Source organism: Callithrix jacchus, chromosome 5 (genome assembly GCF_049354715.1).
Source record: "Callithrix jacchus isolate 240 chromosome 5, calJac240_pri, whole genome shotgun sequence".
Classification (NCBI taxonomy): domain Eukaryota; kingdom Metazoa; phylum Chordata; class Mammalia; order Primates; family Cebidae; genus Callithrix; species Callithrix jacchus.
The window spans coordinates 59,203,288-59,229,035 of NC_133506.1; the positions used below are offsets into that span (position 1 = coordinate 59,203,288).

Consider the following 25,748-nt stretch of genomic DNA (forward strand, 5'->3'; position numbering starts at 1 on the left):
TTCAAGGCTACAGTGAGCTGAGATTGGGCCACCGCACTCCAGCCTGGGTGACAGAGGCCCTGGTCAGAAAAAAATACAATAAAAGGCTGAATGTCGTGGCTCGTACCTGTCATCCCAGCACTTTGGAAGACTGAGGCAGGTGGATCACCTGAGGTCGGGAGTTTCAGATCAGCCTGGCCAACATGGTGAAACCCTGTCTCTACTAAAAATACAAAAAATTAGCTGGGCATGGTGGTGCATGAATCTAGTGAGGTGTGATTCTCCTGGCTCTGCTAAAGGAGGAAAATCACTTGAAACCAGGAGGTGGAGGTCACAGTGAACCGAGATCACACCACTGCACTCAGCCTGGACAACAGAGCAAGACTCTGTCTCAAAAAAAGAAAAGAAAAAAATAAATAATACAGGTAATGTTGAAGTAGCCTTGACACTTCCCCTCCACTCCACTCTCACATTCTCTTCTCCCTCCTGAGAGGCTATTACTATCACAGCTTTGGTGTTACTTCTTTCCAGCATACAGGCACATGTCATTTAACAGGAACACCGGTGATTTCATCATTGTCTGAATGTTGTAGGGTACACTTACACACACCTGCACGGTAGAGCCCCTGCAGACCTGGGGGATGTGGAGTCTGTTCTTGGCTGCAAACCAGCACACTTAACTAAACAGGCAAGTCTAACACTGTGGTAAATATCTGTGTCTAAACAGAAAAAAATACAGTAACAATGTGGTATAGAAAGATGTAAAATGGCGCCCTTGTATAGAACACTTACCCTAATCGTATAGAACACTTACCCTAATCGTATAGAACACTTACCCTAATCGTATAGAACACTTATCCTAATTGTAGTTTATTGGACTGGAAGGTGCTTGGGTGAGTCAGTGAGTGAAGGTGAAGGCATGAGTCGTTACTGGACACTGCAGTAGACTTCATCAGCACTGTGCTGAGGGCACGCTGAGTGTCCAAAATTAAAGAATCGCACTGTGACATTACAGCAGCCTTGACATCACCAGGTGGTGGGGAGTTGTCAGCTCCATTATAACCCTTTGGGACCACCATGTGCATTTTGTCATTGACTGTGATGTTCTGTAGGACGTGACTATAGTAACTCCTTACAGACCTGTATCTACAAATGGTATGGAAAAACAAATATTTTTATTTTTTGAAACTTTAAATAAATGGTATCATACATTATGATTCATTTAAAGCTTGCGTTTTTGACTTTTTAGAGACATCCATTTGATATTTATAGAACTGTTTGGTTCATTTTAACTGCAGTATCATTTCCCCTCATGACTATGCTACATTTTATTTATTTTGTCCCTTTCAGGTGGTTTCCAGCTTTTATTTGTTGCCATCGTTGGGCAGTGAACATCCTACACATGCCTTCTCTTGCACTCAGTGGGTTTCCCTAGTATGTGGCTGGTGTAGAGAGTGCAGGCACACTTTTGGTTTCTGTACGACGGTGCCCAGTCCCCCGTCCTCTCTCTGGTTTCTGTACAATGGTGCTGAGCCCCCCGTCCTCTCTTTGCTCACCCACAAATCTGACTTTCAAATTTCATGCATTTGTTATAACTTAGTTTCTATCTTGGTCTCCTCATTTGTATAATCAAAATGAGAACCACATCTCACAGTTACTGGGAGGAAGGAGTACATTAATATGTGCAAAGCATTTAGAAGAGTTCCTAATGGGGAGTAAGTAAGTACACAGTCCATTTTTTTTTACCTTGTTATTTTAAGGTAAATTCAGACGTGGGAAATGAACGTGGGGTGCAGGGAATTGTTTTTGAGACACAGATCTGGCTCTGCCACCCAGGTTGGAGTGCACTGGCATGGTCATAGTGCTCTGCCGCTTCAACATCAGCTCATGGGACCTTCCTGCCTCGGCATCCTGAAAGCTGGGACTACAGGCATGCACCACACAGCCAGCTAGGGAATTGTAAGATTAAGACCCTGGCTGTCACCACTCAATCAAAACAACAACTTTAACAACTACCCCAGAAGCTCCTCCTTGCATCAACCCCAAAACAGCCGCCTCCTTCCCCTAAAAATCGTTACCATCCTGACTTCTGTGATCATCACCTCCTAGTGTTTTGATGGTCTGTCATCTGAGAGTACTGTGCAGTAAACACGTTCAGCCCTGCTCATTCCTAACTGATGGCTCCTGCATCATCCGGCACCTGCGTGCTTCCTGTTCTCACCTTCTCACTGAGAAGGCCAGGCCTTTTGATCCATTGCATGAACTCAGGAGGCTGAGTCAGGAGAACTGCATGAACTCAGGGGGCAGAGCGAGACTCCGTCTCAAAAAAAATGAAATTAAAGTGAAATATGGGCCAGGCATGGTGGCTCACTCCTGTAATCCCAGCACTTTGGGAGGCCAAGGAGGGGGATCACTTGAAACCAGGAGTTCAAGACCAGACTGGGCAACACAGCAAGACCTCATCTCCACTAAAAATTTTTTAAACATTAGCCTTGTATGGTGGTATCATCACCCCTCAGGAAGCTGTGGGGAAGATGGCTTGAAGCTGCAGTGAGCCATGATCTTGCCACCGCACACTCCAGCGTGCACGGCAGAGCAAAGCCCTGGCTCAAAAAAAAAAAAAACAAAAAAGTTTTTACACATATGACTCACCGTCTCTGCACTGATTTTTATGACTGTGTTAGATGACATGACAAAATCCCCCTTTACTCCCAGTCCCGCACCCACAAGGGGCTGTGTGTGGTGCCTGCCGTCCGTGGCATCTGCTGTCTTTCTCATCGTGCTTGTCTTAAGTTTCCTTCTCTAGTGTGTGCCCCAGGTCAGGACCACAGGAACACTGTTCCTGGAGAGCTGGCATGTTGAGGGACTTTGCTTGTTCCTTTCTATTTGATGGCCAATTTTATTGGATGTAAAACCCTTATTCACATTACTTTCCTTAAATATTTTATTTATTTTTTGGAGAAAGAGTCTCACTTGTCACCCTAGCTGGAGTGCAGTGTTGGGATCTCAACCTCCCAGGCCCAAGCAATCATAGCTGGGATTGCAGGTGTGCGCCACCACACATGGCTAATTTTTATATTTTTTGTAGAAACGGGACTTCATCATGTTGCTAGGCTGGTCTCAAACTCCTGGGCTCAAGCAATCCACCCTCCTTGGCCTCCTAAAGTGCTGAAATTACAGGTGTGAGCCACTGCACTTGGCTTCCTTACTTTTTTTTTTTTTTTTTTTTTTTTTTGAGAGAGTCTTGTTCCATTGCCCAGGCCGGAGTGCAGTGGCACAGTCTCGGCTCACTGCAACCTCCGCCTCCAGGGTTCACGGGATTCTCCGCATCATCCTCCCGAGTAGCTGAGATTACAGGCATCCACCACTACTCCTGGCTAAGTTTTTACATTTTTTGTGGGTACAGGGTTTCACCATGTTGGCCAGCCCATTCTTGAAATCCTAACCTCAAGTGATCCGCCTGCCTCAGCCTCCCAAAGTGCTAGGATCATGCCCATTCTCCTTAAATATTTTAAATACATTAATCCATTTTTTTTCTGACATAACATGATTGTCTAGTAGGTAATTTTATTTCCCTTGTAAACCACATTTTATTTTTGCCTATACCTGAGGGAGTTTTTTTTCTCAGAGTTCTGTAATTTTATTATAGTATGCTTGCTGTTGGTCATTCTAAGTTGACATTCTTAGAATCATGGGATGGCCTTTCAATAGATAGTTTTAAATATTTTTTATTTGAGCAGTTTTCTCGAATTACAGGTTGCAGGATGTTACTCACATGACTTCCTCCTCACCTATCTTTAGTATTTGTTACTTTTTCTCTAGACTTTACCTTGTCCTTCATTTCTATGTTTTTAATTTTTTAACACATGTATTGAGATACAATTCACATGCCCTATAATTTACCCATATGAAGTTGACAAGTTGATGGTTTTTTCTAAATTACATTTTTTTAAGATTGTGTTAAAATATATATAACAAAATTTATTATTTTAACCGTTTTAAAATATGCTATTCTGGCCTGGGTGGGGTGGCACACACCTGTAATTCCAGGACTTTGGGAGGCCAAGGCAGGCAGATCATCTGAGGTCAGGAGTTCCAGACTAGCCTGGCCAACATGGTGAAACCCTGCCTCTAAAAATACAAAAAAGCTAGCTGGGTGTGGTGGTACGCCCCTATAATCCCAACTACTTGGGAGGATGAGGCAGGAGGCGAAGGTTGCAGTGGGCCAGGATCATGCCTCTGCACCCCAGCTTGGGCATCAGAGTGAGACTCCATCTCAAAAAAAAAAAAGCCGGGTGCGGTGGCTCACACCTGTAATCCCAGCACTTTGGGAGGCTGAGGCAGCCTGATCAGGAGATCAAGAACATCCTTGCCAACACTGTGAAACCCCCGTCTCTACTAAAAAAAAATACAAAATTAGCTGGGTGTGGTGGCTCTTGCCTGTAGTCCCAGCTACTCGGGAGGCTGAGGCAGGAGAATCACCTGTACCCAAGAGACAGGTTGCAGTGAGCTGAGATCGTACTCCAATCTGGCGACAGAGCGAGACTCAGTCTCAGAAAAAAAAGGGGGCCAGGTGTGGTAGCTTACACCTGTAATTTCAGCACTTTGGGAGGCTGGGGTGGGCAGATCATGAGGTCAGGAGTTTGAGACCATCCTAGCCAACATGGCAAAACCCTGTTTCTACTAAAAATACAATTATCTGGGCTTGGCGGCAGGTGCCTGTAATCCCAGCTACTTGGGAGGCTGAGGCAAGAGAATTGCTTGAACCCAGGAGGCGGAGGTTGCAGTGAGCTGAGATCTCGCCATTGCACTCCAGCCTGGGCGATAAGAGCAAGACTCTTGTCTCAAAAAAAAAAAAAAGCTATTCTATAGCATTAAGTACATTTCACAATGTTGTATACCTGTCACCACCATCTATTTCCAGAACCCATGACCTCCCCCTGTTGCTTTCCCCTCAGCCTCTGGTGACCTCTCTTCTGCCTTCTGTCTCCAACTTTGCCTTTTCTGGATACGTCATACACATGGAATCATGTAATATTTGACCTTTATTTCAATTTTTTTTTTTTTTTTTGAAAGCCACTGACTTTATTGATCTAAAAAACTTTACAACGACAGTGACTGTTCTGCCAAAAAAGGGGCCAAATGGTATCAAACGGACTGAAAGTGAGGGTGGGGGTGAGGGATAGGGCCAGGAATCCATTCAGGAAAGCCAGTAACTGTCATCAGGGAACTGGCAAGGGAAAAAGGAAGAGGGAGGCATGCAAGAGCGAGAATCCAAAAAAGTTGAAATGGTTAGGGGAGGAAACTCCCAAAGACCCTGGAGTACATCGGAGGTGAGTACGACAATAGCAATCTTTTCCTCTGTAGCGGACAGGGGAGGAGTCCCTAATCGGCTGCAAACTCTGGATGAGGGCTGGGGATTGAGAGCTTCCCAGAGAGTATCACAAGAAGGCATCACACCACTCTCGAAGGCATCCAAAGCAGTCCCGGGACTGCTTGGCATTGGCACCACAAGTGTCCTTCAGCCATTCCCGGAAGAGGTCTTCATCTTTCTTTAGCACCAAAAACTGGCCAAGGACAACATAGGCCTTGTCAAAGCCCCTTTCCTCCAGCTTCTTGCCCAGGACTTCACCAATCCCGGCCAGGCTCCCCACTGGCTTTTCCCCCATGGGCTCTGCCACGAAGTCTCGGTGCTTTTGGGAGGTTGTCATCTTGATCAGGCTTAATCGGCAGCTTCAGTTCCCGTAACGGTTCCTCCCTTTATTTCAATTTACAATGTTTTGAAGGCTTATGTTACAGCATGTCTGTATCAGAATTTCTTTTTTTTTTTTTTTTTTTTTTTTTTTTTTAAGACGGAGTCTTGCTCTATTGCCAGGCTGGAGTGCAGTGGTGTGGCTTGACTCATTGCAGCCTCCGCCTCCCAGTTTCAAGTGATTCTTCTGCCTCAGCCTCCCGAGTAGCTGAGACTATAGGCGCCCGCCACCACACCCAGCTAATTATTTTGGTATTTTTAGTAGAGGTGGAGTTTCACCACGTTGGCCAGTCTGGTCTCGAACTACTGACCTCAGGTGTTCCACCTACCTCGGTCTCCCAAAGTGTTGGGATGACAGGCATGAGCCACTGCGCTCATCTTACAGGCCGTGGACAGACTGTGTTTTGTCTGTTCATCGTTAGATGGGCGCTTGGATTGTGTTTGCCTGTCAGTGACAGTGAATACCGCCGCTGTGAGCAAGGTACACTGCTGTCAGTCCCGCCACTGTGAACACAGGTGCACTGCTGTCTGAGTCCCGCCGCTGTGAGCACAGGTGCACTGCTGTCTGAGTCCCGCCGCTGTGAGCACAGGTGCACTGCTGTCTGAGTCCCGCCGCTGTGAGCAAGGTGCACTGCTGTCTGAGTCCCTGTTTTCATTTCGTTGAGGTATATACATAGGAGTAGAATTGTTAGGTCGCTGTTGCCAAACCGTTTCTCATACGCAGCTAAACCATCTTACGGGCAACACACCCTTTCCAGTTTCTCCGTGTCCCGGCCCATGCTTATTTCCCTTTTTCAGAATAATTGTCATCCTAATGAGTGTGTATTATCTCACTGTGGTTTTGATTTGTGTTTCTCTAATGACTAATGATGCCAAGCATCTTTTTGTGGGCTTATTGGCTGTTTGGGTGTCTTTGGAGAAATATCTATTCATATCCTTTGCCCATTTGTTTTTGTTTTTGTTTTTTGAGATGGAGTCTCACTCTGTCACCCAGGCTGGAGTGCAGTGGTGTGATCTCAGCTCACTGCAGCCTCCTCCTCCTGGGTTCAAGTGATTCTCCTGCCTCAGCCTCCAGAGTAGCTGGGACTACAGGCGCATGCCACCGCACCCAGCTAATTTTTTTGTATTTTTATTTTTTTTCTTTTTCGTTCTAAAAAGATATAGATGAATGTGCTTATGTAGCTAATTTTTCGTATTTTTAGTAGAGACGGGGTTTCACTGTGTTAGCTAGGCTGGTCTTGATCTCCTGACCTCCTGATCTGCCCACCTGGGCCTCACAAAGTGCTGGAATTAAAGGTGTACTCGCGGCTGCCCATTTTTAATTTGGATTTTTAGTTGCTGAGCTGTAAGATTTCTTTCTATATTCTGGGTATTCGTCCCTTATGAAGTACGTAATTTGCAGATACCTGTTCCCATTCTTTGAGTTGTCTTTTCAGTAGATATAGTGCCCTTTGATGCACAAACGTTTTTAATTTTGATGCAGTTCAATTTATTCTTTATTGCCTGTGTTTTTGTTGTGAGATTTAAGAAACCATTGTCTCATCCAAAGCTACGAGGATTTTCACCTATGTTTTTTTCCTAAGGTTTTTGTAGTTTTAGCTGTTAAATTTAGGTATTTGATCCATTTTGAGTTAATTTTTGCCTATGGTATTAGGCAAGGGTCCACTTCATCCTTTTGCATATGGATTCCCAGTTTTCCCAGAACCATTTGTTGAAAAGGCTGCTATTTTTCCACTGAATGGTCTTGACACACTTACCCAAAATCAGTTGATAATATATATAAGGGTTTATTTCTGAGCTCTCTCCTCTTTTCCATTCGTGTATATGTCTTATGCCAGTCCCACACGGCTTTAATTATTATAGCTTTGTAACAAGTTTTAAACTCAGGAAGTAGTAGTTTTTTACCATTTGCTCCTCTTTTTCAAGATTGTATTCCCACATCCTTTGCAATTTCGTAAGAATTTTAGGATCAGCTTGACCAGTACTGCATAAAGACAGTTTGAATTTTGATATGGACTACATGGAATGTGCAGATCAGTTTGGGGCATATTTCGTTTAACAGAATTAAGCCTTCTGGCTAGGCACAGTGGCTCACGCCTGTAATCCCAGCACTGTGGTAGACTGAAGTGGGTGCATCACTTGAGGTCAGGAGTTTGAGACCAGCCTGGCCAACATGGTGAAACCCTGTCTCTACTAAAAATTAAAAAAAAAAAAAAAGTTGAAGATGGTACACACCTGTGATCCCAGCTACACAGGAGGCTGATAAGGCAGGAGAATCGCTTGAACCTGGGAGGAGGAGGTTGCAGTGAGCCGAGATCATGCCATTGCACTCCAACCTGGGCAGCAGAGTAAGACTGTCTCAAACTCTGCCCAGGCTGGAGTGCAGTGGCCCAGTCTCAGCTTACCACAACTTCTGCCTCTCAGGTTCAAGTGATTCTCCTGCCTCAGTCTCCCAAGTAGCTGAGATCACAGGTACCTGCCACCACATTTGGCTGATTTTTGTATTTTTAGTAGAAACAGGGTTTCACCATGTTGGTCAGGCTGATGTCAAACTCTTGACCTCAGATGATCCACCCACCTGGGTCTCCCAAAATGCGGGGATTACAGGCATGAGCCACCACACCTGGCTGCTGCTTACTATTATTATTATTATTGAGACGGGGAGGGGGGGGCGGGGGGGGGGGCTATAGTTAAGTGGTGCAAACTCAGCTCACTGCAACCTCTGTCTCCCAGGTTCAAATGATTCTCCTGCCTCAGCCTCCCATGTAGCTGGGATTACAGGCGTGCGCCACCACACCTGACTAATTTTATTCTATGTTTAATAGAGACAGTGTTTCACATGTTGGCCAGGCTGATCTGGAACTCCTGACCACAGGTGATCCTTCTACCCAGCCTCCCAACGTGCTGAGATTACAGGCATGAGCCACTGATCCTGGCCATCTTTTTTTTTATTATTGTTATTTTTGTAGAGATGAGATTTCACTCTGTTGCCCAAGCTGGTCTCAAACTTCTGGGCTAAAGTGATCCTCCTGCCTCAGCCTCCCAAAGCACTGGGATTATAGGTATGAGCCACCACCTTACCTTATCTTTTTAATAGTTAAAATTTTAAGACCTTATTATGTAATAACGTTGCAGATTCAATTTGCTACAGTTTTGTTGAGGATATTTGCATCTGTATTCATAAGGGATATTGGTCTGTAGTTTTCCTTTCATGTCTTTGTATAGCTTTGATGTCAGCATAATACCTCATAGAATGAGTTAGAAAGTATTTTCTAGCCGGGCGCGGTGGCTCAAGCCTGTAATCCCAGCACTTTGGGAGGCCGAGGCGGGTGGATCACAAGGTCAAGAGATCGAGACCATCCTGGTCAACATGGTGAAACCCCGTCTCTACTAAAAGTACAAAAAATTAGCTGGGCATGGTGGCACGTGCCTGTAATCCCAGCTACTCGGGAGGCTGAGGCAGGAGAATTGCCTGAACCCAGGAGACGGAGGTTGCGGTGAGCCGAGATCGCACCATTGTACTCCAGCCTGGGTAACAAGAGCGAAACTCCATCTCAAAAAAAAAAAAAAAAAGTATTTTCTATATTGTGGGAAGAGGTAAGAAGGGACTGGTTAATTCTTCTTAAAATGTTTGATAGACTTCAATAGTGAAGTGATGTATACAATCATATATATATATATATATATGGACTTTTTTTGTGGGAAGTATATTGACAACAAATTCAATTTTCTTTTTTCTTTTTTTTTTGAGACGGAGTTTTGCTCTTGTTGCCCAGGCTGCTGGAGTGCAATGGCATAGTCTCGGCTCACTGCAGTCTCCACCTCCCAGGTTCAAGTGATTCTCTTGCCTCAGCCTCTCAAGTAGTTATGATTATAGGTGCGTGCCACCACGGCTGGCTAATTTTTTGTATTTTTGGTAGAGATGGGGTTTCTCCATGTTGGCTAGGCTGGTCTCGAACTCCTGACCTTAGGTGGTTTGCCTCCCTCAGCCTCCAAAGTGCTGGGATTACAGGCGTGAGCCACCATACCTGGCTGATTCAATGTCTTTATTGAAATTGACTTTCTCTTTGGAAGCTGAAAAGTATAATAACTGCAGTGAAAGTTCCTGGACTTTTCTTTTGTTGGAAGTTTTTTGATTGCTGGTTCTTTGTTATGGATCTATTTAGATTTTCTGTTTCTTCTTGAGTCAGTTTATTTCAATTTATTTTTTTCTTGGAGACGGTCTCGCTCTGTCACCCAGGCTGGAGTGCAGTGGCACAATCTTGGCTCACTACAACCTCCGCCTTCCAGGTTCAAGCAGTTCTGCCTTAGCCTCCTGAGCAACTGGTATTAGAGGCGTGTGCCATCACACCTGGCTAGTTTTTGTATTTTTAGTAGAGACATGGTTTCTCCAAGTTGGCCAGGTTATCTCAAACTCCTGACCTCAGGTGAGCCACCCAAAGTGCTGGGATTACAGGCGTGAGCCACCACGCCCAGCCTGTCTTTTCTTCTCAGTCAGTTTCGCTCAGGATTTGTCAGTTTTTTTGATCTTTTTTGTTGCTGGTCTCTATTGTTTTCCTATTCTGTTTCATTTATTTCCATTTTAACCTTTGTTTCCTTTTTTTCTGCTCGTTCTGGGTTTAATTTGCTCTTTTTTCCCCCCCTAGTTCTTCAAGGTTATATAGTTAAGTTATTGATTTTAGATGTTTCTTTCTTTTTTTTGACGGAGTCCCCCTCTTTCACCCAGACTGGAGTGCAGTGACACCATCTCGGCTGACTGTAGCCTCCGCCTCCCAGATCCAGGCGATTCTCCCGACTCAGCCTCCTGAGTAGATGTTTCCCAGCCAAGATGTTTCTTTGTTAATGTAAGCATTCACAGCTGCAAACTTCCCTCTAAACAAGGCTTTCACTGCATTCAGTTAGATTGTTTTTTGTTGTTGTTTGAGACACAGTCTCACTCTGTTGCCCAGATTGGAGATTAGTGGTATGATCATAACTCACTGTAGTCTTGAACTCCTGGACTCAATCAGTCCTCTTGCCTTAGCCTCCCAAGTAGCTGGGACTACAGGTGTATACCATTGCACCCAGCTAATTCCTTTAATGAGTTTTGCAGAGACTGGGCACTGTGGCTCACACCTGCAATCCCAGCACTTTGGGAGGCCAAGGCAGGCAGATCACCTGAGGTCAGGAGTTCAACACCAGCCTGACCAACATGGCGAAACCCATCTCTACTAAAAATACAAAAATTAGCCAAGCGTGGTGGTGCACACTTGTAATCCCAGCTACTCAGGAGGCTGAGGCAGGAAAATCGCTTCAACCCACGAGGCAGAGGTTGCAGTGAACTGAGATATTGTAGCTGCACTCCAGGCTGGATGACAAGAGCAAAAAGCAGCATGGTAGCTCACGCCTGTAATCCCAGTACATTGGGAGGCCTGGGTGAGTGGATCATCTGAGGTCAGGAGTTTGAGACCAGCCTGGCCAACATGGTGAAACCCCATCTCTACCAAAAATACAAAAATAGCTGGGCATGGTGGCAGGCACCTGTAATCCCAGCTACTCAGGAGGCTGAGGCAGGAGAATCACTTGAGCCCAGGAGGCAGAGGTTGCAATGAGCCAAGATTATGCCACTGCACTCCAGCCTGGGCTACAGGAGCTAAACTCCATCTCAAAAAAACAAAAAGTTTTTGCAGAGACAGGGTTTCACTTTGTTGCCCAGGCTGGTCTCAAACTTCTGACTTCAAGCAGTCATACTGCCTCGGCCACCCAAGGTGCCGAGATTATGGGTGTAGGCCCCTGCACCCTGCCACCTGGCTGTCCTGATATGTTGTATTTTTGTTTTCATTTATCTTGAAATATCCTAATCTTCCCTTTGTTGTTTTGTTGGACTCATCGGTTATTCAAGAGTGTCTTTATTTCTGAATATTTGTAAATTTTCCAAAAACAAAATTTTCTTTCTTTCTTTCTTTTTTGCTCTGTCACCCAGCATAGAGTACAGTGGAAGTCTTGCCTCACTGCAGCCTCTGCCTCCTGGGTTCAAGTGATCCTTCCACCTCAGCCTTCCCAGTAGCTGGGATTACAGATACGCGCCACCACACCTGGTCATTTTTGTATTTTAGTCTCAACATGTTGGTCAGGCTGGTCTCTAATTCCTGACCTCAGGCAATCCACCCTTGGCCTCCCAAAGTGCTGGGATTACAGGCACGAGCCACCATTTCCCCTGCCCCACACAAGTTTTTTAAAAAATAGAGACAAGGTCTCACTGTTTCCCAGGCTAGTCTTGAACTCCTGAGCTCAAGCAATCATCTCTCCTCGGCCTCCCAAGGTGCTGAGATTACAGGTTTGAACCACGGTGCCTGGCTGCCTTTCAAGACTAAAAATGTCATCTCACTGCCTTCTGGTCCAGTAGTTTCTGATGAGAAATTGGCTGTTAATCTCATTGAGGAACATTTGCACATTAACTAGTCACTTCTTTCTTGCTGTTTTAGGAGATTCTCTGTCTTTGGATTTCAGCAGTTTGATTATAGTATATCTCAATGTGGATTTCTGAATTTACTTGGAGTTCATTGGACTTCTTGGATGTGTAGATTCATGCCTTTCATTAAATTTGAAAAGTTTCAGCTACTATTCTTTACATTTTGAAATACAAGTTTTGCTTCTCTCTGTTTGCCGCTTCTGGAACTCCCATCGTGCATACATTGGTTTGTTCATGATTTAGGGCAGGGCCTTGGGCTCTGGGCATTTTTCTTTGTTGTTTTTCTTTCTACTCCTCATTTTCGATAAATTCAGCTGACCTGTCTTCAAGTTCACTGTTCCTTTCTTTTTTCCTGCTCAAATCTGCTATTGAAACTTCCGGTGAAATTTTCACTACAATTATTGTACTTTTTAGCTCCAAAATTCCTATTTAGCATCTTTCTTTCTTTCTTTCTTTTTTTTTTTTTTTTAGAGGCGGGGTTTCACCATGTTGGCCAGGATGGTCTCGGTCTCTTGACCTCGTGATCCACCCGCCTCGGCCTCCCAAAGTGCTGGATTACAGGCTTGAGCCACTGCGCCTGGCCTCTTTTTAAATTTATTTTTATTTGTTTATTTATTTCAAATGCAGTTTTGCTCTTGTCACCCAGGTTGGCATGCAATGGCACAGTCTTGGCCCACCGCAACCCCTAGCTCCCAGGTTCAAGCGATTCTCCTACCTCAGCCTCCCAAGTAGCTGGGATTATAGGCGTGCGCCACCACACCCAGCTAATTTTGGTATTTTTAGTAGATACGACATTTTACCGCGTTGGTCAGGCTGTTCTGTAACTACTAACCTTAGGTGATCCGCCCATCTCGGCCTCCCAAAGTGCTAGGATTACAAATGTGAGCCACTGAGCCCAGCCTCTTTTTTAAGTATGTTTAAAATAATTGATTTAAAGTTTTTGTCTAGTCATTCAAATGTCTGATCTTCCTCAGGAACAGTTTCTGTTAATTTCCTTATATTATTTTTTACTTTTTGAGACAAGGTCTCTGTCACCCAGGCTGTAGTGCAGTGGCACAACCCCAGCTCACTGCAGTCTCAACCATGCACACTAACGTGATCCTCCCACCTTAGCCTCCTGAGTAGCTGAAACTACAAGCATTTGCCACCATGCCTGGCTGGTTGTGTTGTTATTACTGTTTTAGAGATAGGGTCTTGCTACATTGCCCAGAAACTCCTGGGCTCAAGCAATCATCCTGCCTTGGCCTCCCAAGGTGGTGAGATTAGAGGTGTGAGCCGCTGCACCCAGCCTGTTAATTTCTTTATTTCCTGTGAATGGGCCACACTTTCTTGTGTCTTTGCATGCCTTGTAATTTTTTGTTGAAAACTGCACAATTTGAAGATTATAATGTGGTTATTTTGAAAATCAGATCCTCCATCCTCTGCAGGGTTTCTGGTAGCTGTTTGTTATGGATTGTAGTTTCTCATTTGTTTAGTTGCTTTCCTGACCTTTTTTATAAAGACTATATTCTGTCAGTAGTGCTTGTTGAGGTTTCTGCTCTGTTAGGTTAGTGGTCAGCTAGTGATTTGAAAGAGAGTTCTTTAAATGTCTAGTGGCAAAGAGGTTAGAGGCCGGGCACTGTGGCTCACGCATGTAATCCCAGCACTTCGGGAGGCTGAGGCGGGTGGATCACGAGGTCAGGAGTTCAAGACCAGCCTGGTCAATATGGTGAAACCCCATCTCTACTAAAACTACAAAAATTAACCAGGTGTGGTGACACACAACCTGTAGTCCCAGCTACTCAGGAGGCTGAGGCAGGAGAATTGCTTGAACCCAGGAGGCAGAGGTTGTAGTGAGCCAAGATTGCACCACTGCACTCCAGCCTGGGTGACAGAGTGAGACTCTGTTTAAAAAAAAAAATTAGCTGGTGGCTCACGCCTGTAATCCCAGCACTTTGGGAGGCCGAGGTGGGTGGATCACAAGGTCAAGAGATTGAGACTATCTTGATCAGCATGGTGAAACCCCGTCTCTACTAAAAGTACAAAAAATTAGCTGGGCACGGTGGAACGTGCCTATAATCCCAGCTACTCAGGAGGCTGAGGCAGGAGAATTGCCTGAACCCAGGAGGCGGAGGTTGCGGTGAGCTGAGATTGCGCCGTTGCACTCCAGCCTGGGTAACAAGAGCGAAACTCCGTCTCAAAAAAAAAAAATTAGCTTGTCACGATGGCATGTGCCTGTAGTCCCAGCTATTTGGGGGTCTAAAGTGGGAGGATCTCTGGGAAGTCAAGGCTGCACTGAGCTGAGATCCCACTGCTATACTTCAGCGTGGGTGCACACCTTGTCTCAAAAAAGAAGAAAAAGGGCCTGGTGCGATGGTTTACACCTGTAATCCTAGCACTTTGGGAGGCTGAGGCAGGTGGATCGTAAGGTCAGGAGATTAAGACCATCCTGGCCGACATGGTGAAACCCCATCTCTACTAAAAATACAAAAAGTAGCTGAGTGTGGTGGCACATACCTGTAGTCCCAGCTACTCAGGAGGCTGAGGCAGGAGAATCCTTGAACCCAGGAGACAGAGGGTGTAGAGCTGAGATTGCGCCACTGCAGTCCAGCCTGGGTAACAGTGGGACTCGTTTAAAAAAAAAAGTCATCATGCTGCCTTCTGGGCTCCATTGTTTCTGATGGGAAGTCATCTGTCAAATTGTTCTCCCCGTGTCCTTGAAGAATTATCTTTTTCTTTCTCTTGCTGTTTTCAGGACTTACTCTGCCTTTGGCCTGGAGTGGTTTGTGATGTGTCTAGGTGTGAATCTCCTGGCATGCATTGTACTTGGGCTTCAGTAAGCCTTCTTAGATTTATAGATTAATGTTTTGTTTTAAATTTGGAGAATTTTTATTCATTATCTAATCAGGTTTTTTTCCTTCCCTTCTTTGATCTCCTCCTGGGACTCCCACTGCAGGTGTGTTGGTGTGCTTGATGTTGTCATGCAGGTCTCTAAAGTTCTGTTTGTTTTTTGAATCTTTTTTTCTCCTTATTCTTCAAATTGGATAATTTTTTTTTCTTTTAAGACAGAGTTTCAGTTTTTCACTGAGGCTGGAGTGCAATGGTGTGATTTCAACTCACTGTAACCTCTGCCTCCCAAGTTCAAGTGATTCTCCTGCTTCAGCCTTCTGAGTAGCTGGGACTACAGGAGCCTGTCACCGCTCCCAGCTATTTTTTGTATTTTTAATAGAGACCAGGTTTCACTATGTTGGCCAGGCTGGTGTCAAACTCCTGACCTCAGGGGATCTGCCACCTCGGCCTCCCAAAGTGCTGGGATTACAGGAGTGAGCCACCACACCTGGCCTGGATAGTTTTTATTGAATTTGTTTCTTCTGCCATCTCGAATCTGCTGTTGAGTACATCTAATGCATTTTTCAAAAAGGCTTTTCGTTTGTTTTTGAGACGGAATCTTGCCCTGTTGCCCAGGCTGGAGTGCAGTGGTGCAGTTCTCCGGTTTCACCCTCCCAAGTAGCTGAGAGTACAGGTGCATGCCACCACACCTGGCTAATTTTTGTATTTTTTTTTTAATTTAATTTAACTTTTTTTTTTTTAAAGATGGGGTTTCACCATGTTGTCCAGACTGGTCTTGAACTCCTGACCTCAGGTAATCTGCCCGCCTTGGCCTCCAAAGTGCTTGGATTATAGGCGTGAGCCACTACGCCCGGCCTGTATTTTCTTTTTCTTTTTGAGGTGGAGTTTTGCTCTTCTTGCCCAGGCTAGAGTGCAGTGGTGTGATCTCAGCTCACTACAACCTCCACCTCCTGGGTTCAAGAAGTTCTCTTGCGTCAGCCTCCCAAGTAGCTAGGATTACAGGCATGTGCCATCACACCTGGCTCATTTTGTATTTTTAGTAGAGACAGGGTTTCTCCATGTTGGTCAGGCTGGTCTTGAACTCCTGACCTCAGGTGATCCACCCGACTCAGCCTCCCAAAGTGCTGGTATTACAGGCATAAGCCACCATGCCTGGCTAATTTTTGTATTTTTAGTAGAGACAGGACTTTACCATATTGGTCAGGCTGGTCTCAACTCTTGACCTCAGGTGATCCACCCATGTCAGCCTCCCAAAGTGCTGAGATTATAGGCATGAGCCACTGCGCCCAGCCTCCATTTAATTTCTTTTATATAATTTCTTTTTAAAGATTTTCTAGGTTGGGCGTGGTAGCTCACACTTGTAATTCCCGCACTTTGGGAGGCCAAGGTGGATGGATCACCTGAGGTCAGTAGTTTGAGACCAGCCTGGCCAACATGGTGAAACTCCATCTCTACTAAAAATACAGACGTTAGCTGGGCATGGTAGCTCATACCTGTAGTCCCAGCTACTCAGGAGGCTGAGGCATGAGAATCACTTGAACTCGGGAAGTGGAGGTTGCAGTGAGCCAGGATCATGCCACTGCACTCCAGCCTGGCAACAGAGTGGGACTACGTCTCAAGAAAAGAAAAAGAAAAAAAGGATTCCCTATTTCCTGACTCATTGTCATCATCTTTTCTTTTAATTATTTGAACGTACTTACAGTAGCTGCTTTCAAGTCTTTGCTAAACTCAACATTTGGGCCCACTCAGAGTCAGATTCTATCAATTGCTTTCCTTTCCCTAAATATGGATTAGGCTTTCCTGTTTACCTGTACTCTGCCTGTATGCTACTTATAAATTTTTTTGAAAACTGGATAGTTCAGGCTGGGCGAGGTGGCTCACATCTGTAATCCTAGCACTTTGGGAGGCTGAGGTGGGAGGATCACCTGAGGTCAAGAGTTCAAGACCAGCCTGGCCATCATGGTGAAACCCCATCTTAAAAAAAAAAAAAATTAAAAAAAAAAAGAAAGAAAGAAAACTGGATATTTCAGATGATTTATGTCTGGATTCTGAGTTGTTTTCCTGAATCTTGTGTTCCGTTTCTTTTAGTTAAGTTTTTTGGACTTAAACTGTAAACCCTGCCCACCACCCTCATAATGTGCAGCCTCTGATATCTCTGCTCAGATTTTTTTTTTTTTTTGAAACGGAGTCTCCCTCTCTGGTCAAGCTGGAGTGCACTGGCGTGATCTAACCTAACTGCAACCTCCACCTCCTGGGTTTAAGCAATTCTTCTACCTCAGCCTCCCGCGTAGCTGGGACTATAGGCACACACCACAACACCCTGCTAATTTTTTGTATTTTTAGTAGAGATGGGGTTTCACCATGTTGGCCAGGATGGTCTTGATCTCCTGACCTCGTGATCCTCCAGCCTTAGCCTCCCAAAGTGCTAGGATTACAGGTGTGAGCCACCATACCTGGCTCTCTGCTTACCTGCTTAGATTTTTTAATTCTTTTTTTTTTTTTTTTTAGACAAAGTCTGGCTCTGTCAAAGGCTGGAGTGCAGTGGCGCATTCTCGGCTCACTGCAGTCTCCGCCTCCTGGGTTTAAGCAGTTCTCTTGCCTCAGCCTCCTAAGTAACTGGGACTGTAGGCACCCATCACAACACCCAGCTAATTTTTTTTTTTTGTATTTTTAGTAGAGATGGGGTTTCACTGTATTATCCAGGATGGTCTTGATCTCCTGACCTGTGATCTGCCCAACTTGGCCTCCCAAAGTGCTGGGATTACAGGCTTGGGCCACTCCACCCAGCCTTAAATTCTATTTTTTTAACCTGGCTTCCTAGCAGTTGCTTCTGTGTTTTGGGCAGGAGGGTGTGCTCAAACACTCCTAACCCAAAAGGTTCCCCACCTCACACTGTGGCTTCCAGCACATTCCAAGTTCAGCCAGCCCCTCTCTCTGCTTTCACTTTCCCCTGGCGTCTGTTGGAGCTTCCAACACCTGCAGCCGTTTCCCAGAGAGCTGAGCCCTTCTATGGCTCTCTCATTTCCAGAGTCTTCCTGTGAAGTATCTGGCTGGCCCAGTGTGCACTCCAGCTGGGATCAGAACCCCAGATGATCAGGGCTGTCAGTTTTCTTCGTAAGTTTTTATCAGGTCACCGCTTTTAACTACAGGGCCCTGGGTTTTACCCGCTGTCCCACATCCACCTCTGCTGCTGCTGAGGTTTGCAGCCAGCCCTGACCTGGTAAAATGCTGAGGTTTGCTGACCCAGGAGTGGGAGCCAGTGGCAGCCCCAGGTGCAAAGGCTGCAGACTTCCCACTGTTCTGACCCAAGGCCAAACAGGGTTTCAAGCAGAATCTCTTCTCTGTGAGTTCTCAGATTCAGTCAGTTTCCAGAACTCCTGAAAAGTTCTGAGTCAGTGAGCTTTTATACTTTTGTCTAGTTTTAGATTTGTTTGTTTGTTTGTTTTTGGAGACAGTCTCACTTCGTCACCCAGTTGCGCAATCTCAGCTTACAGCACCTCCGCCTCCCAGGTTCAAGCAATTCTTCTGCCTCGGCCTCCCGAGTAGCTAGAATTGTAGGTGTGCGCCACCACCACGCTTAGCTCATTTTTTGATTTTTGGTAGAGGCAGGGTTTCACCATGTTAGCCAGGCTGATCTCAAACTCCTGACCTCAAGGTGCTCACCTCAGCCTCCTAAAGTGCTGGGATTATAGGCGTGAACCACCTCAGCCAGCGTAGATTTCATTTTCTGCGGGGAGGATTCAGCAACCTCTCTACATGGGTTTAGCTGGAACTCAGAAGCTTCTTTAGTTTCAGACGTTTCTTTTCAGGGGTAAGTCTTACTCTGGAATGTATTTCTGTGAATGCTGTGAGGTAGGTGTTGAGTTGGGATCTTTAATGTATGAAAACCCAGTTTTTGGCCAGGTGCTGTGGCTCATGCCTATAATCCCAGCACTTTGGGAGGCCGAGGCGGGTGGGTCACGAGGTCAAGAGATCGAGACCATCCTGGTCAACAAGGTGAAACCCCGTCTCTACTAAAAATACAAAAATTAGCTGGGCGTGGTGGTGCGCACCTATAGTCCCAGCTACTCGGGAGGCTGAGGCAGGAGAATTGCTTGAACCCAGGAGGTGGAGGTTGCAGTGAGCCGAGATCGCGCCATTGCACTCCAGTGTGGGTAACAACAGCGAAACTCTGTCTCAAAAAAAAAAAAGGAAAGAAAACCCAGCTTTTAATTTTCTCATATGAAACCTGGGGTCCTTTTCCCCCACCCCATCTGTGACGCTTCCTCTGCCACGTGAGGCTTTCTGTGTGAGTGGTGGCTCTTCCTGGGGTTCTCCTTTGCTCTGCTGATTCATTTGCCTGCTCTGTTGGTTTTCAGTTAACTTTATGGATATGCCATTATCTCAACCACTCTCCATGGTTAGAAATTTAGGTTATTTGCAAGTTTTTCATATATGATTTACATCCTTGGTTACATTCTTAAAAATCATGTCACTGAGGGAAAAGGATTACATGAGCCCAGGAGTTCAAGAGCAGCCTGGCCAACATGGCAAGACCCTGCCTCTACAAAAAAATTTAAAAATTAGCTGGTGCAGTGGCACACTCCTGTTGTCTCAGGTGATTGGAAGGCTGAAGCAGGAGGATTGCTTGAGCCCAGGAGGCCAAAGTTGCAATCAGCTATGATCCCACCACTGCACTTCAGCCTGGGCAAAAGAGTAAGACTCCACTGTAAAAAATAAAATAATAGATAAATAAATAAATAAGTAATGTCTTAGAAGCACTTTCTGGGTTACAGAGTTTACAAATTTCAAGGCTTTTAATATTGTCAAATATTCTAGGAGAGGTTTGATTAATTGATGCTGTGGGTGTGTTGAAGGGGGTGCATTTAATCGAATTCACTCTGGGTTTAACCCCTACCTTTTGAACATGTTCTTTTGCTCCTTTTCAGTCAGTCTCTGCTGTAATGCATTTGAGGCACAGTCCTGTAGCCCCTGGTGCCCCCTGGTCATTGGCAGGGCCTGTGTACCTAAGAACAGTAGGCTTGAGAAGGAACTGCCTGGAATCCTAGCCTGGGGAGGTGTGTGAGGCCACCTTTGTCTCCCCCTGAGACATGACTGAAACTCCTGTCCCACCTCACTCTGCTCACCTGCCAGTTCCCACTGGAAAGACAGCGCTGGCTCTGTCTTAGGGGCTGAAGACATGTCCTCATTTGCCCTTTTTTTTTTTGAGATGGAGTTTCAATCTTGTTACCCAGGCTGGAGTGCAGTGGCGTGATCTCGGCTCACCACAACCTCCGCCTCCTGGGTTCAGGCAATTCTCCTGCCTCAGCCTCCTGAGTAGTTGGGATTACAGGCACGCGCCACCATGCCCAGCTAATTTTTTGTATTTTTAGTAGAGATGGGGTTTCACCATGTTGACCAGGATGGTCTCAATCTCTTGACCTTGTGATCCACCCGCCTCGGCCTCCCAAAGTGCTGGGATTACAGGCATGAGCCACCGCGCCTGGCCTTTTTTTTTTTTTTTTTTGAGACAGAGTCTCACTCAGTTATCCAGGCTGGAGTGCAATGGCCCAATCTCCGTTCACTGCAACCTCCACCTCACAGGTTCAAGCAATTGTTGTGCCTCAGCCTCCTGAGGAGCTGGGACTGCAGGTGCACGCCACTACGCCCAGATAATTTTTGTATTTTTAATAGAGACAGGGTTTCACCATGTTGGCCAGGCTGGTCTCAAACTCCTGACCTCGTGATCCGCCTTGCTTGGCCTCCCAAAGTGCTGGGATTACAGGCATGAGTCCCGACGCCCAGCGCTTAGTTGCTCTTGTGGGGTTAGAACAACTTCCGTTTTGAAACACTGGCATGCTAGTAGTGGATGGTGGCTTTTCATGTCTTTATTTGGCAAAGTTAAAGGTTGCAGTCCTGTCTGTCCCCACGTTTCCTCTTCATTCTCTCTCTGTCTTGGTTTTGGTTTTAATTTTACTGGTTCACTGATATCTAAAAGTCAAGGCACCACTATTTTATAACTAGGTTCTGCTAGTGTCGGGGAAGACTCAGTCAGATGAGTACGTGCACACCCTTGACACATCTGCCTTGAACTGGTGGCATGGCTGGCTTCCTGTGTAGTGGTGAGGCCATGGGAGCTGCTGTCACAGGTTGCTGCCACACTGTGGCTCCAGCAGGAGGCGAGGGGACACGGGGCATGTTCTCCTGGAGCAGCCAAGTCCATCCCAAGAGAGAGAATGCCAGTGGCTATGTGTGTGAGTGCGTGTATGTGTGTAAATGGTACACACACATTAGCCCTTGGTATGCGTGGGTTCCACTTCCATCAATTCAACCAATCTTGAGTCGAAAATATTTGAGGGAGTAAAAGGATGGCTGGGTCTATACACAACATGTGCAGGCTTTTACCCTCAACATTCCTTAGTACAGTGTAGCAACTCTTTACATGGCACTGATGTCGTATTAGGTACTGTAAGTACTCTAGGGATGATTTCAAGTATATGGGAAGATGTGCGTAGGTCGTATGCAAATACTGTGTCATTTATATAAGGGACTTGAGCATCCTTGGAGTTTGGTGTCCACAGGGAGTCCCCATGGATACCAACAGACTACTGTGTATGTCTATGCAAATGTGAGTGCATATGTGTATATGCATGTGTGTATGTATGTGTGTGTGTTTATATGTGAGTGCATGTGTGTGTGCATGGGTGTATGGGTGAGGGTGCATGTGTATATGCATGTATGCATGTGTATGTGCATGTGTGTGTTTACATGTGAGTGTGTGTACATGGGTATATGGGTGAGGGCACATGTGTATATGCATGTATGACTGCATGTGTGTGTGTGTGCGTATATGCATGTGTGCATGTTTATATTTGAGTGCATGGGTGTACATGGGTTTATGGGTGAAGGTGCATGTGTATATGCGTGTATGACTGCATGTGTGTATATGCATGTGTGTATGTGCATGTGTGTCTATATGTGAGTGCATGTGTGTGTACGTGGGTGTATGGGTGAGGGTGCATGTGTATATGCATGTATGACTGCATGTGTGAGTATGTGTGTATATGCATCTGTATATACATATATGTGCATGGCATGCGCGTGTGAGGGCAGGTGTGTATGCGTGTGAGGGCCTGTGTGTGTATGTGTATGTTTACACGAGTATGTATACACGTGTATATGCATGTGTGTAAATGTATATGCACGTGTATATGTGTATATATGCGTGTGTGTATATGCGTGTCTGAAGGTGTATATATGCATGAGTGTGTATATACATCTGAGTGTGTATATATGTGCATGTGAGTGTGCATGTCTGTGTATATATATGCATGTGTGTGTGTATATATGCATGTGAGTGTGTGTATATATGCATATGAGTGTGTGTGTGTACGTCTGTGAGAGTGTATATGTGTGTGTGGCTCCCTTAGGACGGTGCCCAGGGAGATGGGTCAGTGTTCCTGGGTGTGTTGCCCCGGTGGCCTGTGTCTGAGCCCTGCCCCCTACGGCTCTCTCTGCAGGTTCTCCCATGGGCAGCTGGTCTCTGTGGATGAGCTGCGCCCCTTCCAGGACCCAGACCTGAGCTCCCTGCAGGCTGGCTCTGCGTGTCTAGCCAAGCACCAGGATGGCCTCTGGCACGCAGCTCGCATCACCGGTGAGGCTGGCCGTGGAGGCCTCCCAGCAACACCCTCCCATGCGTCACATGTGTTACTACTGGGTGGCTACTCCCTGCCCCCTTTGTGTTGAGTGTCAGGACTCTGGCTCTGTGCCAGCAATGAGCACATCTGCCCTCAGCCTCTGCCCTGCCTTGTTCCCAATGTCCCGCATGGCTCCTGAGCAGTGGCACCTGCTGTTGTCAGGGATGCTGACCTGCAGTTTGTCTCTGCCCCCAGATGTGGACAGTGGCTACTACACAGTCAAGTTTGACTCGCTGCTGCTGAGGGAGGCCGTGGTTGAGGGGGACAGTGTCCTTCCCCCGCTGCGCACAGAGGCCACAGAGTCCTCCGACTCAGACAGCGATGGCACGGGCGACTCCAGCTATGCCAGAGGTATGGCAGCAGCTGAAGGGCCCAAGAGGCAGGAAGGTGGGGTCACCAACCACTGCAGAGTGTGGACTACAGCGAGGCTGCTGTGCTCAGCACAGGTGGCAGCTGTGCCTGGGGAGGCAGTGTGGGGTCAGGGTGCAGGAGCATGAGTGAAGGCCGGGGTAGATCCATTGTGACCTTTGACTTGAAGGAGTGTGAGGGTGCAACAGCTACAGCCTCACTGATGGGAGGCCGTGGCCGTGGGAGGAGGGGCCTAGAGTTCCCAAGGAAGTTACAGAAATGACCAACTGCTGGGGCCTGGAGTGCAAGAGGGACAGCTTCTTTGAAAGGCTTCTCAGACTTGGGACCTGGGTACCCGGTGGAGCCTAGCAGACAGAGGTTGTGTCTGGGCAGCTAGAGTGGAAGTTTCGGGACTGGGAACTGGTGGGCAGTGTCCAGCTCTCCAGAGTGGTCAATTAGACAGGGAGGTGTACCCAGGGATCAGTGATGTGAGTTGGTGACTTCTGAAGCCCCATGTTCCCATTGAAGGAGGAGTTGACCGAGGACTCTGAGGGCAGGTAGGAGCTCATGGCCCCGCAAAGGCGGAGAAGGGCAGGGGCAGGAGAGGGCTGTAAAGGAAGGGCCACGGTGCACCAGGCCATGGGGACTGCCACGAACTCTGCCTGGTGTCACATGCCCACAGCAGACCTCGGTGACAGAGTGCAGAGCCCAAGAGGTGGGGTGTTGGGGCTCTGCCCAGGAGCTAAGCTCATGGGCCAGAGCCCCAGTCACGATGCACAGTCCTCTGGCCTGGCCCAGCCACTGCCCTCTGTCCCATCTTTTGCAGTGGTGGGGTCAGACACTGTGGACTCCGGGACCTGCAGCTCTGCTTTTGCTGGCTGGGAGGTACACACGCGAGGCATAGGCTCCAGACTCCTCGCCAAGATGGGCTATGAGTTTGGCAAGGGTGAGTGCCCGCTTTCCTTGAGAGGTGGGGGTTGGCTGCAGCACAGCTGGGGTCCCACAGCACACAGCAATACCATCCCCTCAGGTTTGGGCCGACACGCCGAAGGCCGGGTGGAGCCCATCCACGCCGTGGTGCTGCCTCGAGGGAAGTCGCTGGACCAGTGTGCAGAGATCCTGCAGAAGCGGACCAGGGTTGGCAAGGCTGGCACCAAGCCCCCCAGATGCCGCAGAAGAGGGGCCAGGGCTGGGGGCCGCCTACCCCCGCGGAACGTGTTTGACTTCCTCAATGAAAAGCTGCAAGGCCAGGCTCCTGGGGCCCTGGAGGCTGGGGTGGCCCCCTCAGGGAGAAGGAGCAAGGATATGTACCGTGCCAGCAAGAGCACCAAGCGGGCCCTGAGCCTGCGGCTCTTCCAGACCGAGGAGAAGATCGAGCGAACCCAGCGGGACATCAGGAGCATCCAGGAGGCCCTTGCCCGCAATGCTGGCCGGTATGTGTGGGGCAGAGGGCAGCCCAGGGTGGCCATGCCTCCAGTACACGTGCGGGAGGTCACCTGACCCAGGTGTGGTGGGCGGAGTCCAGGAGGGGTCTGGATGTTGGAGGACGTGTGGTGGGCACGGCAGCCTGGGATTGGTGGCAGTGGCCCAGGAGCCACACTGACTGGTGGGCCCCTCCCCAGGCATAGCGTTGCGTCAGCCCAGCTGCAGGAGAAGCTGGCGGGAGCCCAGCGGCAGCTGGGGCAGCTCCGGGCTCAGGAAGCGGGCCTGCAGCAGGAGCAGAGGAAGGCAGACACCCACAAGAAGATGACTGAGTTCTAGAGACCCACAAGCACTATGGGGAAGGTGGACCCAGCGCGGGCTGCCCTCCGCACTGGAAAACCCATGTTGCCCAAGGAGGACTGGCCTGCTGGCCTGGGGCATGCAGACGCTGCTGAGTGGAGACAGGGCTGCAGGGCCCCATCTGGACAATTACCTGCCTGTCTGCCAGTGTCTTGGGCATTTCCTTGGCAAGGACATTAAAGAGTTTTCCATCACAGTGTCATTCAGTGGAGATCAGCTGGCTGCAGGGCCTCTGGGAAGAGAAGGGTCTGTGCGGGGCTGTGGTGAGAGGCTGACTGGGCTGCAGGGGCCTAGGAGGCCAGCGTTCTCTCTTCTCTGACCAAGGCGGATCAGAGGCCAGGTTGCCTGCCAGGCACAGATGGGCAGAGCTGCCTGACACCCACAGATGGGTGGAGCTCAGTGCTGCTCCAGCAGGCGAGGGTGGGAGGACTGTGGCCCACCATGTGGGGCTCTTGGTGAGGCAGGTGGACCTGGTCTGTGGGTTCTGTGCCAGCTCTACTCACCTCTCCATGTGTGGAGGGGTTGTGAGTTAGGCTCTCAACAGTGCAGGCTAGAGGCACACACGTTTCCTCTAGGCCTCGGGTAGGGTGCAACAGGTGGGTGAGGCTGCGGTGGTGGCTGCTGCCCAGGGTGGGAGGCTGCAGGGGAGGCGCTCGGAGACGTACAGGAAGTGATGAGATGGGGCGTTCAGCTGAAGGCTGCACAGAGACCTTCCTAGCCTACGCCAGCAGAGCTGAGGAGCTCTGGCTGTGGGTTTGGTAAGTGCTTGGGCAGGTCCCCAAGTGCCCTCCTGGGGTGCCGCTGGGGTCTGGTGGGGCTGTCCTTGGGATGTGGCTGTGGTTGGGTCAGTCAGCTGGGCTGAAGCCCACTGCCTGGGTCTGGGCAGACTGGCCTTAAACTCCAGAGACCACCCTCACCTCCCAGAAGCTCT

At 47.7% G+C, this 25,748-nt stretch overlaps 1 protein-coding gene and 1 pseudogene across 3 annotated transcripts in view; one reads left to right on the forward strand and one right to left on the reverse strand.

The window, feature by feature from the left end:
• The window catches only part of ZGPAT (zinc finger CCCH-type and G-patch domain containing), a 29,063-nt gene extending 4,052 nt beyond the window's left edge, over nucleotides 1-25,011 (forward strand). For all 3 annotated transcript variants that reach the window (XM_008996272.5, XM_008996270.3, XM_008996271.4), the window contains exons 3-7: nucleotides 22,511-22,644; nucleotides 22,883-23,038; nucleotides 23,862-23,981; nucleotides 24,066-24,468; nucleotides 24,658-25,011. In XM_008996272.5, the coding sequence (XP_008994520.1) occupies nucleotides 22,511-22,644; nucleotides 22,883-23,038; nucleotides 23,862-23,981; nucleotides 24,066-24,468; nucleotides 24,658-24,796 (952 nt within the window). In that variant the 3' untranslated portion in view covers nucleotides 24,797-25,011. The remainder of the gene's footprint in view (nucleotides 1-22,510; nucleotides 22,645-22,882; nucleotides 23,039-23,861; nucleotides 23,982-24,065; nucleotides 24,469-24,657) is intronic.
• LOC100399194 (barrier to autointegration factor 1 pseudogene) lies at nucleotides 5,034-5,738 on the reverse strand (annotated as a pseudogene).
• Nucleotides 25,012-25,748: the final 737 nt, after the last annotated feature.